Raw genomic sequence first — 18576 nt, 5'->3', positions numbered from 1 at the left:
TAACTGTGTCATTAACACTTACTGAACGAATGAGTCTTTAGAGAAATGCAGCTTTATTACTTGTAAGTAGAGATAGTTGCAAAAGTACTTTTCAGTTCTCAAGCACGTACCCTAAGCTCTAGTCTACATTAGATTTATATTAGCTCACACATACATGGGTTAAGTGTGTGTGGTCAACGAGTTAGAAACTGTCTTTGCCCTAAGGGAGCTTACAGGCTGGTGACGCAGGGAAGGCGAATATTCAGATTCATTACATAGTTGAAGGTAGAGTAAGGTGAGTTCATAAGAAAGATACAGAACAAATGCTCCTTAAGAATTTGCAGGATGAGGAGATTCTATCTGCTCTAGGTCAGTAGGAAAGACTTCAAAGAAGACGTTATTTTTGATAAGAGCTTTGACATGTTTAGATAAGAATGGGTGAACATAAGTAAAGGAATGAAGACAAAAGTTGATGGTGTGTTCAGGAAACAGTGTGACTAGGATAGGTGGTCAGAGGGGCGACCAGACAGACAGACCAGCAACTGTCAGAGGGTTCGAATGGCAGGACGGGGATTTGCAGTTGTTGGGGAGCCATTGACAACTTTTGAACCGGGATATTATGAGATGGAACCGGTGCCTTGAGAAGTTACTGGTAAATTGGTGGCAGCGTCTTGAACAGCAGACTCCTTGTAGAGGAGAGAGGAAAGCAGGGAAACTAACCTGGAGCCGGTGGAGAACCTAGACTAGACGTGACAAGGACTGTGACTAAGTTGGAAGCATGGGTCGGAGTGAAGTGAATATATTCAGAGGAACTTTGGGTAGACCCTGTGTGGTCTCGGGCAGGAAGAGGAGAAAGGAGGATGGGTGCTTGCATTCCTGAACCAGTAAGGCTGCCCTAATGAAAGGAAGGGAGCCCCGAGGAAGCTTATTTTGAGGGGAAGATGGTGTTTTGGTTCTGGGTGCTTTGAGCCTCGTGATATCCTCATGGAAATAATTAGCAGGTATCTGGTGTTTATTGGGTGTTGCCCATCAGCGGTTTGGGAGAGAAGTCTGGGTGTAAGGGATTCAGGGGTTATGTGTACAAATGTGCTGTGGTTACCAATGAGCTCCCCAAAGAAGAAAGGAAATAGTTTCAGTAAGAAACAGAGTGCAGGAGGGAAGGCAGCAGTTTCTCGTCACCTAAGGAGCTTTTTAAAAATGCAGATTCCTTGGCTCCACCGCCAGATATTCCCTGTTGGTGGCTCCGGGTGGGGCCCAGGAGTCTGCAGTTCCGTCGGGCCCTGGATGACAGCAGTCGGGAGCCACACTTTGAGAACCGTTGGTTTAAGGAGTGTTGTTCTAAGATTATTCTTTCTCCTGCCGTTCTTATCTGAGATACCACTCCTAACTGTTATTAGTATTTTGATGAAGTAAATGTTTTACATTCATAAACACTACGATCTGCACTGATTTTATAGGAAATTAGGATATTGTTTGGAGTGTTTATTAAGTTCCATAGAATTGTTTTCTTTTAATAAATGTACGATGAGCTCAATTTCTCAAAAAGAGTGGTCTATGCTATACTTTTAACAGTAATAAAAGTGATTTATAATAACTATAAAATGACTTGGGAAGTAGAACTTTGAATTCATTCAGCATTTAATATGCTTCTGTGGTGGGCAAAGCACAGCAGTAGGCTCTGGAGAAGCTGGTTTATGATGAATTCAACCTAGTGTGTGCGATTTGATTTTTGCTCTTAACCTCAAATGGAAAGCAAGATACTTTTGCCTTGAAACTAATAATCTGCTTCAGTTAAGATTCTCTTTGTGTTTGAGTATGCGTATGGTAGGGGGAGGGGCCAACGTTTCAAGCAAATCTTTTTATATTGGATGGTAAGGGAAAAAAACTTAGAAAAATCATCTTAGAAAAGTTATCTTAGGAGAATCAACATCAAGCCTATATAATCTTTGTAGTCAATTGACGAGAAAATTAACTGCAGTTGAAACCTCCAGAATCCTTTCTTCCCACAAACGTCAGTTGTTTTTGGCAGAAGTCCAATAGCAATCACTAATACGATTCTTTGCTCATGGCCAGTAGGAAACATTGTGTAGGTAGTGTAATGCGGATCAGAAATGCCTCTGGAACTTTGAAATATCTAAGACAGCTTGTGAAAGTGTGAGGATTTTCGCTTGTCGGAGCCCTTGTGTCTGTTGCCGGCCGGCTGGACACTGAATGCTGCCATGTTCTGCCGTGTGCTTCTGTATGCGGTGTGCAGCCACGCTTTTGGCCCAAACTTTCAGGGGAAAAGTTTTCGTCTTATTTTTTTAATTCAAGTTTTTATTTATTTATATTTAGATACTTGGTTTTTGTATTATAAGGGATTTTAGCATTTATTTTTGAACTTATGGTACAAGAAATGTTATGTAACAAATAATTACAAAACACAAGAACAGATACAAGGTATGTCAGGCACTACCCACGTATAATGTGCATCCTTATTTTTCCCTCAAAAATTTGGGCAAAAAGTGCGCGTTATACCTGGAAAAATACAGCAGTTATAGAAAAATCCATTAAAGTATGATTTATGTTTTGGAAGGCTTTTGATGTGAATCTTACAAGACATGTATCCCTTTTCAGAATAAGTTGAAATCTTTGGCTTCCAGAGGAGCCCCGAGCGTCATTTCAGAGGACACACTAAAAGGTCAGGATTCCTTGTCAGCAGACGCAGGACAGCCCTGCGGGCCGGAGGAGCTGCCTGGCGCCACTGGGACAGAGCCCCCAGGGCCGGAGGATGGGCCTGCTCCTCAGCCAGATGACCTGTCCATGAGCTTGGACAGTCTCAGCATCGCTTCCCTGCCAGAGGCCTCCGTCGTCCGTCCAAACCAGGATTACAACCTAGTGAATTCTTTGCTAAACCTCACGAGAAGTCCCGTGAGTGGTTGTCTTTCATTCTCCTGCCCCCCAATATGATCACAAGTTACATGCGTTTAAAATAGAAAAAAAATCTGTTCTTATTTTGGCGTAAAGTATTAAGTCCTTTAGAGTTGCGTGTTTTCACACGACCCGTGGGCTGTCTGAGTTGAGAACTGGGGGTGCTTTTGCCCGCAGGATGGCCGGATAGCTGTGAAGGCCTGCGAGGGCTTGATGCTGTTAGTGAGTCTGCCAGAGCCCGCGGCCGCCAAGTGCCTCACGCAGAGCACTTGCCTGTGCGAACTGCTGACCGACAGGCTTGCCTCCCTGTACAAGGCCCTACCTCAGTCAGTGGACCCCTTGGATATTGAGACGGTGGAAGCGATTAACTGGGGGTAAGAACCATTCGTTGCGCTATTCCGTGAAAGTGACTTCTCACACCTGCACTTTAAATCCATTTCTGTAGCGTCCGGCAGAGTCAGGCCTGCTTGAGTGTGGTTGGTAGGATGTGACAATTTATATATAAATATATATACACACACACACCCTAATAATATGGTTGTAATAATTTATAGTTTTAATTTGAACACTTTACCTCATTGTCCTGTGGTGTGCTTGAGCATGACGTTACCATGCTTATGATTTTGTAAGAAAACAGGGGCGTTATTCCTGCTGGACCCTGTGTTTTGCGGTGACAGGCCCCTTCTTTCTGAACAACGTCAACACGACTAGTGATCCTGAAGTGGGCTGATTGTGTGAGGATTGTTTTACATTTGTTAGCAATTAGTGGTAATGAATGGGTATGGGAGTATTCCAGCCATTATAGGAAAGCTACTTTTCCTTTGTTCATTATAATGATCATTTAAGACCTTAATCACATTAAGATCGATAACTTTTTCTGTTTTTTTTTTTTTTAATCCTAAAAAAAGTTATCTCTTTGTTTATAAGTAAGTTCCACGGCCCCTGGGGCAGTCTTATCTGTTTCATGGGCCCCCCCACTTGATTCTCATAGGAAAATATGATTGTCGTAGGACACTTACAAGTTGCTAAAAAGTACAATACAGAGCAGCATAAATAAAACCACCCGTAATCCCACCACCTACAGACAGTCTAATATTTTGACATAATAACTTGTTACTGGTTGTCTGCGTGTCTTTGACCCTTCTTTGGTTTTCACTTGTCTTTTCCCCTCCCTGTGTTCTGTCCACGTCTGTGGGCAGGCCCACTTGTTAACTTTAAGGCAGGAGAAGCAGGCCGGCCGTTTCCTCTGGCAGATCCTCCTTTCCCCTCCTTTCCTTCTCCCCCAACACTGAGAACCTCCGACTCGTGGTTCCTGTTTCTTGGTCGAGTTTATGGCAGAAGTATGAGGAGCTGTTTAATGGATTTTCTCCTGCAGCTTCATTCTGCTTCAGTCCCCCTCTTTACACGTATTGAGTAAAAATTATTTACAACTTTTATTTAAAAGGTTTTCCCTAATCTTTAACTTTCTTTTATAAAATGCTCTTCCGGTAGTCATGCCGCTTTGCCTGTGTAAATGAGTCATACTGTGTAAGTTCATTTGCCTGCCTTCATTTTTCCAATGTACTGAATTGGATTAATGCCTTTGGATAACTTTGGACTGAGCATTTCTTCTGTATCCTACAGTTTGGACTCATACAGTCATAAAGAAGATGCTTCGGCATTTCCAGGAAAACGAGCCTTAATTTCATTTCTTTCCTGGTTTGATTATTGTGATCAACTCATAAAGGAAGCACAAAAGGTTTGAATATTTTTATTTTTTATTGATCATTTAAAAATGTAAATGTCTATTAAGTAAAATTTGAATCCTCAGTTTATACCCCCAAATATATCTTAATTGTCTTAAGATAGCACAGTTAGTAAAATAAATATTTAAACCGAATGAATAAAGTGCGTGTGTGTATATATTTGTGTTACAACTCTAGAATAAATTACAATTCAAATTCTGCCTTTACATTTCTTAATACTACAAACATTAAGTACTACAAGTACTTGTAATACTACAAGTACTATTACAAGTACTATAATACTACAGCCCTTCATAAGATAACATTGGTCTCCCTTCTTTTCTCCTCTTTGGAAAGATGTTACTACTGTAAAGTGATTGGGCTAATATTTTTACCCTGTCTGTCTTATTCTTGGAAATTTAGTTAAAATGTGAAGAACTTAATAACTAGTATTTGTATACCACCAGCAAGATAGTCAATAGGCAAGTTTGTTTTCCATATTAATTCAGATGGAGGATGCAGACTGATTCATTGATGTTACAAATTAATCTCTCTTTTTCATTAAAAAAAGATAACGATGCTTACACTATATTCTAGACTACTGCTGTTGCTCTCGCCAAAGCCGTTCATGAAAGATTTTTTATTGGTGTAATGGAACCTCAGTTAATGCAAACGTGAGTGGCCTCTTTACTTAAAAAAAAAAGAAAATCCCTGTATTTGTGTTATTTTTGCCCACTAATTACCTGTTTGCTACACCAGTTCCGAGATGGGTATTCTGACGTCAACTGCAATGCTCCATCGCATTGTTCGGCAAGTAACCTCCGACGTTTTGCTTCAAGAAATGGTGTTTTTCATCCTTGGAGAACAGAGGGAACCAGAAACCCTGGCAGAGATTAACAGACATCCTTTAAGACATAGGTTAATTGAACACTGTGATCACATATCTGACGAGGTAAGCTGTGCAATCATTTAGAATTTGACTGAGAGTCTTTAAAATACTGACTTTAATATTCTTGTGATATTTTGCATACAGCCGATTTTTTATGTGGCTTTAAAAATGGACAGTACAACTTACAGGACGGTAAGAAGAACGGTTTAGTTAAAGACATTTTTAAGTTAGCGTTTGTCATTTTGGGTTTCAGATAAGCATAATGACACTAAGGATGTTTGAACACCTTTTACAAAAACCCAACGAGCACATTCTTTACAACTTGGTCCTAAGAAATCTTGAAGAAAGAAATTACACAGAAAATAAACCTGTGTGCCCGGAAGACAAAGACGTGGTAGAGAATGGGTTGATCGCAGGAGCAGTGTAAGTTTCTGTCCATCTCTGTGAGTTTAGCATTTCATGTGGAATCATAATTTTTTCCGATTTCTCTCCTTTATTCATAAAAAAAACCTCTTAACAGTTTCTAAAGTTTTTTAAAAATAACTTAGATGTCTTGATATTACTGTCCCTTTAAATTACAAGTGGTATTGTCTATTCATTAAGTCTAACAAAATCACTATATCCTTGAGTGTGCTGTTAGTATAAAATGTTAATTTCTCTATAAAATACACATTATTTCTTAATTTTTTAAATAAAATTATGTAAGAATAAAGTTATTTCTAAGAACACAGCAGAGAATCTTTTGGTTTGGAAAATATAATGAATTTTTTTTATACATCATTAAATTGAACTTAGAGATCTGGAAGAAGACCCATTATTTACTGACATTTCACCAGATAACACTTTGTCAGCCCAAGAGTGGCTGAGCTCTTCACCTCCCGCCACTCCAGACCACCCCAAAAATGATGGGAAAACGGAAGTCCACAAGATTGTCAACAGGTGAGTTGCTGTAGAAATTTGACTTACATCTCTTTTACTTGTTTCTGTAACAAAGAATAGCTCTGCTCTTAGATTGTCACAGAGATATATTATGAACTCAGTCTTCCCTTATTTAATCTAAAGATTATGTCAGCTTTTTGTCATGCCTATGTAGCAAATGAAAGCCTGGGGCAGAGAAAGGCTCTACTGAATATAGCAATAAAAACAAGGGACAATTGTGACCTTCAGAGTTTTTATATGTAAATAATTCGAAGTAACTCCCGACACTGTAGAACAACACTGAGAATCTACAGTTTGACAAGTCGCACTTACTAGCCTTGTGTTCGTTTATGCTAAGCCTACGGATATTCCTTGTCATTAGTTCATGTTTTTAAGTTTGTTTTTAAAAAGTGCTCTTTTGGTGACAATTTTATTTTTCTTGCTTTGCAAAGCTTTTACTGATGTGCCTGGCTCTGTCAGATGACTAGAGGAAATTGTACGTTACTCAAGATGTAAAATTAGGATGCATAAAAATCTTAAATTCACTTACTTAAAAGCCAGTTTCCTGAGATTAACAAATACCATGGCGCTCTGTCATTGGGCTGTAAAAACAAAGTCATTTTAGGCTTCCTTCTGTTTTAAGTGGAATGAGGAATTTTTTAAATAAAACCTTTAATGAAAGGGTATTTAATCAGTAAGACCAATTGAAGTTAAGTGCTTAAGAACACATAATTTTATTGTTCAAATTTCCACTTGCATTAGTACTTGACTTAACTAAAGATATTGCGAGATATTTTAATACATACAAAGTTATTGAATTGTGAGCCTATTTATGTTATTAATTATGGCTTTTTCCTTTAAGTTTTCTCTGTCTGGTACCAGATGAAGCAAAGTCATCCTACCACGTTGAGGGCACTGGGTACGATACCTACCTCCGAGATGCTCACAGGCAGGTAAGTCCACGACCTTTGTGAGATGAAATCTAATGAGAATGCATGCTCACGCCTTGTCACATTGCCCATTCTCCAGAGCTTTCCCTTTCTCTGCGAGACCTGAACTGCACCCTCGCTGCTTTAACTTTCTGCGCTTGACCTTACTTTGCATTTCACTGACTGTGTCTCTGTCTCAGGATTTCTTTAATGCTCCCTCTTCCTCTTCCCCTTCCTCCCCTCCCCCTCTTGCTTCCCTGTCCTTTCTTTGTGTAGTCGACATTGTGTCTCCCCCATCCTTCCCCTGCTAATCCAAACCATGATCTCCAGCTGACCCTGCCCACCACCACCCTTGCTCGCATTCCTAGGCGCTTCTCCTTTCCTGCTCTGCAGCACCGTCTTCCACCAGACCTTCAACTGCTGTCCCCGCGTCACACTCTCCCACCCTCCTCCCTCCCCTGCATTCTAGCTTACCACCTGCAGTCTCTCCTCAGTTATTAAATTGGATGCCCTTCCCTCAGTCTTCTTCACTCTCTGTAGCATTTACATTTTTACAAAGTTCCAAATTTTAAAACGTCTCAAATCAGAAAAATGTGTGTGGAATTTTCATTTACATGTTTGGGATTTAAGTGTGCTGTTATATATAATTAACTTGTTTGTGTGTACAATTAATTCATAATGCTTTAAGCCTGACTTCAAGTCCACATTACTACATAAATAACTAGAGTAATGTACTTTCATGTAACAATAAAGGCAGTAAAGTAATACCAATTCAGCACTACCAACAGTATTTTTAAACTGCTTTTATTCTTTCTGTAAAGTTTTATTTTTTTTTAAACTATTATATTCTAGGTCAGAATTTCAGAAGTGTTAGTAGGAAAATGCTTTACTAAATATTAGGATGTGGTTTTATAAAGAAAATTGTCTATTGAGAGCTAGTTTACAACTCACAATATATTGAAGTTGGCTTTTCTATCATTTTAAATATGTTTGTTTTTCTTATAAAGATGAAGGTAGTGCTTCATGGTAAGAATATGTTTTATTGTAATTTCAAATAATTTCCAAATTAGAGAGATCAAAGTAATTTTGATTCACTGAGGAGAATCTGAAAAGGGAAAGAATAGGGAAGAAAGTTTTGCTATAAATTTCTTTTATTCTAATTCAAGTAAATTACCTGGCGGGAAGACTTTAAAAATTTTTATTTTATGAGGTATTCTTGTGCTTGTAAGAAGTCATATTGTTTATTCCAGTGATAAACTCTGTGAAGGACTAGTTTCTTATTATTTCCAATCTCAGAGACCAACACTTTTGTAAAATACAATAAAAATGACTTCCTAGATCCCTGGCCAGGTAGCTCAGTTGGTTGGTGGTGAGTCGTCCTGTATACCAGAAAGGTTGTGGGTTCTATCCCTGGTCAGGGCAGTTAGCTAGGTTGCAGGTTTGATCCCCACTTGGGGCGCCTTTTGGGGATGGCTTGTGGAGAGGGGTGCAGGAATTGATGTTTTTCTCCCTTCCTCTCCTCCCCCTCTCCCTTCCTCTCCTCCCCCTCTCCCTTCCTCTCCTCCCTCTCTCCCTTCCTCCCCCTCTCCCTTCCTCTCTCTCTAAAATCAATAAACATATCCTTGGGTGAGGATTTTTTTAAAAAATGAATTACTAGTAAAATGCAAAGAAAAAAACACAAATTACAAGCCCTGATTATTGTATTAGATTCAAGGGACATACAATTTGCTCAGTTAAGCTGCAGTAAAAGTGTCTCAGGGCTTGCTCGGAGTTTTTGTGCTCATTGCCATGGTAGCAGTTTGGGGAGCACACCTAGAGCCACAGCGCTGCACCCTATCAGGGCAGCGTGCCTGGTGCAGACGCACTGCAGGAACGCAGGCTTGCCTTCTCAGGGGGTGTGCGTCTGTCCATCTGTTACAGGTAACAGCAGAATAGAGTTGAAAATGCAGCTAGAACTTACCATGCCTTTAAGTATTCTCTCAAGTACGTAATGAAAATAAGTAAAGGGCTACATACATTCCTCTACACGGAAAGAGCATAAGCACAGTAGTTAAAGGGGTACTGTGGTAACCGTAGAAAATGCCTATTTTTTCATCAATGATTATCATCTCAGTTTCTGTGTCTATCTGAGTCATTTCTTCTCTCCCATGGCACCTCCCGCATAACAGGCACTCAGCATTCAAAGGCACTTTTATGTTCCTGTTTGAGGAAATCATTTCTCTTCCATCTCGGTTTGTGTTTGGTTAGATCTCTAATGATCTCAATGCTTTTTCCCTAGTTCCGGGACTACTGTGCCATCTGCTTAAGATGGGAGTGGCCGGGCTCTCCGAAAGCGCTGGAAAAGTGCAACTTAGAAGCTGCTTTCTTTGAAGGTCATTTTTTGAAAGTTTTATTTGACAGAATGGGAAGAATTCTTGATCAGGTAATGTGTTAAAATACTTATTTTCATATTATTTTGTTACCATTGATTATGGGTTCATCTCAAGTCTTACTTTACACCTTCAATAAAGTAGTTTTATTGTTTTTTTAGTTTTTCCACTAGAAGACATTTTCATAGTTTGCTTGTCAACAACAGGTGGTCCTGATGCATTCGTTACATTAAAAGCATTTATTTGGCCTGATGGTTGTTACAGAAGGTGTATATTTTCATTCTCACTATAGGCCGTTGTCTTCCTATCTTCAACATGGTTTGGAGGAGATTAGAGTGCTTTTTCCTTTTATGACTAACTTAGCCTTTCAGTGCACTTCGTTCAGTTAGGACAAATACAGATAGAGTCCGCCTTGTAAGGCTCGGTTCAGACGGTATTACATGAGCGTGCGTCTTCAGGTAAAGAACTTGTGCGTGATACTCATTTTCACGAGGGAGAGGTAAATCGAGAAAGGTAACTCATTGCAGGGTGGGTAGACCACCGTCAGCTGGTGTGTTGCTGCGTGCGCCCCACCGACCGTCGGGAGAGGAGTTTGGGATCACAGAATCGCTCCCTCGCCGCGTCCCTCACTGCGAAGTGAACGAAGGGGTGGTGGAGCCTGGAGATGCTTTGCACACTGGGGGGTACCCTTGATGTAGAAGAACCTGGCATGATACTTGCCTCCCAATAGAAGTCGAGTTAACTGATATGGAATTAATTTAAAATTGTATATTAAACTACTTGGTCTTTTTTAGCATTTTAGTTAAGGTTTATGTGAGCTTAGGGAATTATAAAAGAAATGTACTATGTAAGCAGGTTGTCTTCAGTAACCGGAAAGCCAAATTAAGAAATTATCGCTTACGAAGTATTCCACGAGGTTAGACTTTAGTCAGCGCTGTGTCTGGTAGTAATCCGCAAAGAGAAAGAGAAAGTGCTTTTTTCCTTTCAGCCTCCTGACAGCATGTGCTGCATTTCCAGTGTGTGTGTGTTTTACACCTGACAGCCAAAGCGTTTACACCCAGCTTGTGCTTTTTCTTAGTATGTACCCCCGAAAGGGTCAGATGACCATGCTGGGATTACATGTTTACTACGGACAGAAGGCTGGGGTCCAGAGCAGAATGTAGGCAATCCCAGACAGATGTAGGAGGCCAAGGTCTTGCCCTGCCCTCACTGAGGAGACTTTGACCGTGGGTGACTGACTTAGCCACTTGTCCCATTTTCTTATTGTCAAAGTGAAGTTGCTGTTACTTGCCCTAACCTGCTATTTAGGGTTGCTTGTAAGAATTAAATGAAGAAACTAATTTAAAATACTTTAAAAAATACAAAATCTTGTTAAATGCAGGTATTGGAAATTTCAGAGACTATCAGGTTGTTGAGATGTTTTAAAGTTTAACTTAAATCTTACTACTTTGAGTATCTGCGTATCTGGCCTTTCCTGGAAGAGTCGAGACTGAGTTTGTTGGTGACACCCGCAGGCGGTTAAGTCAGTGTTTGTTGTCCTAAAATCCAGACTTTGTAGCATTTAGTGTGAGCTCAGTCAGAAGTGGGCCAAGTCCGTCTGACATGTCGGGAGAATGTAGTTAGCTTTTCTTTCAGGTAAGTACTCTATAAAGTACAAAATAATAGATTATTATTAAAAAACATCAAAAAAGGCCAATTTGTTTTCAAGTTCTTACCAATATGAAGTAGCGACCATTTAGAGTATGGTGGAACAGTTTCTCTCTAGCTGCAATTTATTTTCATTTTCACATCAAAAAATAATCTGGCCAGAGCTGGTGTGGGTTAGTTGGCTGCAGCGTTGCCCCAGAACTGAAGGGTTGCGGGCTCGATTCCCGGTCAGGGAACACAGCTGGTTCGGGTCCAGTCTCCAGTCCAGGTGTGTACGTCCCCGTCCAGGCGTGTGCTGGAGGCAACCAGTCGATGTTTCTCTCTCTCCCTTCCTCTCTTCCTTTCTCTCTCTCCGAAAGCAGTGAAAAAATGTCCTCAGGTGAGGGGGAAAAAAAGAATAATAAAAAAAAATCTGTGTCAGTCTGAAATTTCTTAAGCAACAGAATACATAGACTTCTTGTTCATATAAAACTAAAAACCAAAGTAGCACCATATAGAGAAAGTAAAAGTTAAAGTGGCAGTATGCTTGTTTAAAGCCAAATTATTTATTTATTCAAGCACCTGCAAATGGCATAATTTAGACCTAAAATCTGAACTACCTGAAATGAAGTCACTTACAATTCAGTACTTAAGTTTTAAGTGATTTTGTCCACATTTTGACAGTAATGCATTCTTCTTAAAGATTTTTTTTTCGTGTTTCCTTTGTGCCTAAAAGTGAATTCACTATTTGTTATGAATTGAGGCTTAAAAAAGGCTCTTCTGTTGCAAATACTATCAAATAGGAGAATAGGCTCTTTAAACTGTCCTTCAATGGGACTAGTATCTCCCTGCACTTACACTGCCGAAGGGCTAGATTAGGATGAGTTAGAGATAGTTTCTCTTCTTTCGGGTAGTCTGTGTTCGTGAATCTAGTGGCAAGTGAAGACGACTAAAAGTGCCCTTGTGACGCAGGGCTGGAGTTTTTGTTCACGTAGCAGGATCTTCGCTATCTTCCGGCACACGCTGAATTGAAGCATTTGTTGTCTTCTGAAGGCAAATACTCCCTTTTCAATCCGTAGTCAGTGTGATCAGTGGCTTCAAAGCCGCTCCGTGGAGGAGAGTAAGACACTCCGATTCCGTGGCTAATAGGAGGCTGGTCTAGCATCGCTCTTCCCTCCCGATGCTGCAGCACAGGCTCCCACTCGTCTGGCCACCCTGGTCCTTCTCAGCCTTCTCCCCGGTCAGCCTCCTTTCCGCCCCACAGGGTCCTTCACCCAAAGGGATGGGCGGTTTTGGTCGGAAGCGCTAGGCACAGTGATAACCCTTTTTGTATAGCGTGTCTTTTGCTTTGCTTTTGACATTCTCTGTAAAGCACCTCCAAGCTACTTTCATTGAAGGATAAATATTAAAAGACTAAAATTCTAGTAAAATTGAGACTTTATGTCAAAAAATAAAGTATGGGGGACGCTACACAGACCACAACTATTTTGGGAGAGTTGACGCTCTCGCAGGGAATGAAGTGACCCCTGCATACAACCGTTTTAAATCTTCCCGTTCCTTCTGAGCGCATTGGTCATTCCTGCCCCCGAGAACCTGCATTCTGCTGACAAGCTTCTGTGACTTGATTCCACCGGTACTCAGTGGCAATTGAAAAAGAGATGAGGAAAGTTATTTCTAAAACGAAACTACTATGGTTTAAAAGGTTTTAATGCCTTCCCTTCTGTCTTTGGTCTTATACTTACTGTGTCATGGCCTGTTTGTAATTAATATCACTTATGACACTGTGGTGGGTTTTGATGATGTCCTGAACCATTTCACTAATTCAGACAACCTGCATAAAACAGAGACTTTCTGGCTACGTTATGTATTTGTTTTTTTCTCTATGTTTATATGCATGCTTTTAAAAAAATGTGTTGAGGACTATGTTATATGCACTTTGACTAAGAAGGTGAGAACTACTATGATTTAGTCACAGGTACTTTCATTGTAGAAGAGCGTGTGGAGGGAGGAATAAAGGGGAGGATTTTCTTTCTTGGAAAGATAAGTTAAAATGGTAAACTAGGTGCTCGGGTGCATACGTTTAAGTAGCATCAACGGTGTCTTTGTCCGTGACCTCTCCGTAGCCGTACGACGTGAACTTGCAAGTGACGTCGGTGTTGTCTAGACTGTCCCTCTTCCCTCACCCGCACGTACATGAGTACCTCCTGGACCCTTACGTGAACCTCGCTTCTGGCTGTAGATCTCTCTTCTCTGTAATCGTCAGGGTGAGTTACTGGTTTTGTCGTATTCCTTAGAATTGGCAAACCTGCCCAGTTAACATCTTAATACCATTGCATGTAATCAGTGTCATGTACAGGAAAATAGTATATAGCTACTGTTTAGAAGTAAACATTTGACTGTAAAATGTGGAGAAAAAAATTCATTCTTTTAAGTGATATATACATAACTTTTATATTCTAAGGAATAGATGTGAGTTCTTTGTCAAAGATGGTTATGTACATAGTGAAAGGTGACATTCTTCATTTAATAAAAGGGAATGGAATTCGTTTGTTTCATCCTGAAAATCACTACCTAGTTGACTTTAGGACCTGGCTTCCTTTTGTCTCTGGGGTGCAGGTTGTCGGAGACCTTATGGTTAGAATCCAGCGTATTCAAGACTTTACTCCCAAGCTTCTGCTAGTCAGAAAGCGATTACTTGGTTTGGAACCTGAAGGTCCCATGTAAGTCAGCATTTTACATTTTATTTTAATCTAAAAATTCCACCAGAACGTGACATTCTGCTAGCATCTTGAACTGATGTCTTGCCTGCTTGTCCCTGACCAGGATCGACCACATCACCTTGCTGGAGGGTGTGATCGTGTTGGAGGAGTTCTGTAAGGAGCTGGCGGCCATTGCGTTTGTGAAATACCACGCTTCCTCCACACCCTAAATAGCACCTCTCAAGTAACTAAGGGAACAGAACTGTGGTGTACATTTCCCCAAAAAGACTCGGTTTTCCCCACTGAAGAGAGGAGAAGGAGCCTTTCTAAACGAAGTATTGCTGTAAACTGGCCGGAACCATTATGAGCCCGCTGAGTGGACAATTTCAGTAAAACGCTGTACAATATTGCTTTCATTGGCTTTATCATAAAGGTTCTAGGTATCAACTTGCACGTCCTTGAATCTGGGACACAATCAAAGGAACTTCAGGAAATAAGCATTTCCAATGCCTGTGTGAAAAGCTGCAGAATTTCTGATGTCATGACTTTGGTATTTCTGTTATTTTAATATCCTTTTAGGTGGCAAGGCATTTTGACATTCTCTGGGACTCAGACACTTATATTCTTTTGGATTGATAAGTAGCAAAAAACCCTAATTTTATAACTTTTTAAGGTCAGCATTCTTACCAAACAAAATATGAAAAACTGTAAAAGAAAAAAAACAAAAACAATTCAGGGACCATCAAATGAATTAATAATAGGGAGACGAATGTGTAGAGAACCATTGACTTTCTTCAGCTTTTCTAAGAGGAACAATTTAATACGATGATAAAATTCTTAATTAATATATGTATATTTTTAAAGAAATGTTCTTTCACTCTCGTGCGCATAGCCATGGAGTGATTAGTTTTCGTGTACAGGTCCCCGTTTATTTAAACCGTGGTGTTTTTGCAGTGACGTTGAATCTGGGCTCACCATTGGTAGTGCTTGTTGCTAAAATAGTATTGTTTTATGCTAATTAACATGTATTGGGTTGAGAACCTTTTTTTCCCTATCCTCTTTGAAAGTTGTTTCATAGACTTGCTTTATGATTCCACTTTTCCCCTGAAGCGTGAGGTAGCGTCTGTGTGGGGAACTGACCGATGATGACGCTTAGGCAGCAATCGAAATGCCAATGGCCTCCCTAATGTTTACATTTTTGAAAAAAGTTTTGCTCGGTCCTTTGTTTTAAATTATTTTAAAGAGAGTTTAAAACAAGCCGACAAACCAGTGTGCCCTGTTTACGTGTGAGAGAATTTGGGTAGATTGGGGGTGCGTGTGGATGGCCGTGTAGCAGGAGCGAGCACAGCGTGCGGGGACTGATTTACAGACAGGCGTTTGCTAATCCACTCTCCGCGCCTCCTGCACGTGATGCTTACCACTCACATGTATTGTTTTCAAGCTCGCGTCTCCTTTTTTTTAGTCGAAATGCTCAACAGCAGCACTTTCCTCTTGTCTTTTTACTGCTTTGTCGGGCAGCAGGCTATCAAACCTCCGCGCTGCACGGGAGCTGCTGTCACCGCCCTTCCGAGCGGCCAGCTAACGCCGCGCGTCTGCGTCGCTGCAGTGTGCGGCGGGGTGTGCACGGACGCCTGTTGTGTGCCTACTGCTCATGTCGGATTCGCTTTTCCGATTTGTCTTATAGTTAGTTTTTGCTATTTATTAAGAACAAAATATCAAACGATTGTGAATATTCTTGGCTTTAGAACACTTACCATTGTTAGCAAGAAAAAGACTAAATTTCTAATTTAATGCAAATCTTTGTTTGCTCCTTCTAAGAAATTCATTAAGCAAAAAGATGGAAAAGCAAAAGTGGGAGGTAGTTACTTTGTGCATGTTTGTCTTTAAATGATTTTTAATGAAGGGAAAGCATTAAGGTTGCTGTATTTATTCATCAGTCCATGCAAGGAACACTGCAACATCTTCAGTTTTAGGTGTGGTTGCACTCTACTCTGATGTAGGTGTATTTGAAATAAGGCATTGAGAGATATTAGATATTTCTTAATGTTTTTGTAGTGTTCAGTAACAGCAATGATGTGACCTCCCAAACCAAATACTATTTTATCTTTGATTTCACAGAGGGACCCTATAGCTAATCTATGAAACCAACCTCAGAAAAGCTTTAACTCACATTTTTTTTGTGTGTATGCTGCTTCTTAAAACATTTTTCTAAGTTATTGGAGTAACTTTGATTTGTAATCAACTAAAGCTTAAGGTATATTTTATTTCTCGTCTCAGTTTCTCTCTCTCCCTCTCCCCTCCCTTCTCCCCTGTCCCTCCCTCCATCCCTTCCTTTCTCTTTCTTTTATTCATGTTTAGTTCAGACCTAGAGCCAGCACAAGTTCTCACAGTGAGTTGGATTTGTTAGTGAAACATTGTACTACATTATTAGTCTTTCTCTTACTGTCTTTCAGAAGCTGAATATTTCTATTGCTTGGTATTTTCAAGACAGTGACTAAAGTGCACTGTGTTGGGTAGGAAGTACCGTCTTAGCAATTGATTGCCCCAAGCAAATTCCAAACTCAATTGTAGCCTTGCTTCACGTTGGTATAAATAGTATTCACATTTCTTTAAATCTTTCTCTCTAACAGTATAGTCTGTGGGGTTATTTTTAGTAATGAGCCACATTCTTTACTTGATAGAACTCAGATTTGTCCTTAGCCAATTATCAGTGTAGTACTCACATTATAACTATGTCATGTTCTCGTGTCTGTGCAATATGGAAGCTATGAGAGGCTTCATAGCTTTTTGGTTTAATTGTACATCATTGTGTGTGCACATGTGTATATATGTGTGTAAATATATATATATATAAAAGGACCAAAATCCTTAGCTTGCTTACACTATTGCTAGTGTAAAGATTGTTACACTTAATTTTACAGGGCACAAATTACAGAATTACCTTCATAATCCATGGTAACATATTTCCATAAGTTATTGCATTCATATACAATTACCATTTAATTATGAAGTTATTAGGTATTGACAAGTTACAGCGAAGTGCTAAAACCACAAAATATATGGTAATCATATTTTGGGTTGTACAGTGAATCAAAATACGCATGTCACTGTGACACTTGATGTGTTCACACATCAAACACGATAGATAATCATATTTCTGGGCCCTGTAAAATAGTGTTACCGTAATACTCTGTTTGCCTATGGCCTTGTTTACATTAAACAAATGACATTTGGTAAATTTTTCTATTGAACTTCGCGTGGGTTACTGCCAGTGTTACCGAGGCCTAGAGTTCTTGGGCCGTCTGACGAAGCTCTTCAGACGGTGGTTCTGTACCTACAGTCTCTTCAAAGGAAGTCGTGATCAAGTCCGACTTTCTCTGCTAACAATGCATGCAGGACTAAGAGGGATAATCCAAAAATAAATCATGGAATTTAAACAAAATGTCTCGCATTCTTGTAGAATTCTCATTGGAAACATTTTATGCACTGATAAGTCAAAAACAGCAACCCCTAGCCCACAGAAGGCACGACACAGCCATCGAAAGGTCGCCACTGCGTGATTGCCCGGAAGGAACGGGAAAGAGCGGGTCAGAGTCTTTGTGCAGGGCAATCCGGAGTCTGAAAAACGCCCCCAGGGGAGCCTCGTGTGCACTGGAATATTAGCCACCTCCCTCCTTAATAATCACTTCCCTTAAGGAAGGAATGTTTGTACAAACCTTAGGAAAAAATTGAGTGTAAGCATTATTTCTTATATATTTATAACACATAAGAACTTTTTAACTGGCATTTAAAACCAGCCTCTAGGCTTACTCCACTCACTTGAGTATTTGCCAACCCCCCCTTCATTGAAAACTGTAAGAAACAGGTAACAGGTGGCACAGCCAGAAAGAGAAACTGTTTAGGGACCCCACCTGCCCACGGTTCTGCTCAGCCAGTACCAATGAAAACCGTTTTAGATGGAAGCGAAGAGGCCCACAGGTTGAGGGGATGCAGGGAGGTGAGGTTTAGGCGATGCAGAGTTGAAGTTCCCCTCCTTGCTGTGAGCATTATCAACAGGAAACTGCATTTTAGGAATGCCTAATCAGATCCCCAGTCCAAACACCTGGCTCCGACTGCTGGTAATTAAGAATTTTGCAGTATGTCCCCTGCAAAAACTAATTATCTCAAGGGAACCTAAAGAATTAACGTGAAATTGTTAGGGTTGAAATTTTGTTCAGAGTAGCTCTCGAGTAAAAGCCATACTGCTTCCTCAAAAAACAATCAAGCAGACATACTTCATGAGTTTGAAGGATCCCTGAAAGAAATGGCATAGGTTTTCGTTGGCCTTAAGCCAGTTAGGAAAGTTGTGGCCTATGGGCCCAGCTCACAGGAGACTGGCTGACCCCTTGATCGGCCCACTGTGCAAGTCAGGGAATTCATCTAGGTGCACTCATACTGGTGGTTTGACTGTCGGGTGTGCCCTAGAAACTTGCGTTATAATAGCATCTCTGAAAAGGTGTCAGAAACAGGACACACATATGGCATCCAAACACA

General features: G+C 40.3%; 1 protein-coding gene across 1 annotated transcript in view; it reads left to right on the top strand.

The window, feature by feature from the left end:
* Window positions 1–17485, top strand: part of FHIP2A (FHF complex subunit HOOK interacting protein 2A) — a 29681-nt gene extending 12196 nt beyond the window's left edge. The window contains exons 6-17 of the mRNA XM_053922546.1: window positions 2596–2889; window positions 3067–3263; window positions 4513–4627; window positions 5211–5287; window positions 5373–5565; window positions 5756–5925; window positions 6298–6441; window positions 7283–7373; window positions 9628–9771; window positions 13468–13608; window positions 13961–14064; window positions 14168–17485. Coding sequence (XP_053778521.1) covers window positions 2596–2889; window positions 3067–3263; window positions 4513–4627; window positions 5211–5287; window positions 5373–5565; window positions 5756–5925; window positions 6298–6441; window positions 7283–7373; window positions 9628–9771; window positions 13468–13608; window positions 13961–14064; window positions 14168–14273 — 1776 coding nt within the window. The 3' untranslated portion in view covers window positions 14274–17485. The remainder of the gene's footprint in view (window positions 1–2595; window positions 2890–3066; window positions 3264–4512; window positions 4628–5210; window positions 5288–5372; window positions 5566–5755; window positions 5926–6297; window positions 6442–7282; window positions 7374–9627; window positions 9772–13467; window positions 13609–13960; window positions 14065–14167) is intronic.
* Window positions 17486–18576: the final 1091 nt, after the last annotated feature.

The sequence above is a fragment of the Desmodus rotundus genome, chromosome 4 (assembly GCF_022682495.2).
Source record: "Desmodus rotundus isolate HL8 chromosome 4, HLdesRot8A.1, whole genome shotgun sequence".
Lineage (NCBI taxonomy): Eukaryota > Metazoa > Chordata > Mammalia > Chiroptera > Phyllostomidae > Desmodus > Desmodus rotundus.
The sequence above is the reverse complement of the archived record's forward strand: the minus strand, read 5'-3'. Positions and strand labels throughout refer to the sequence as shown.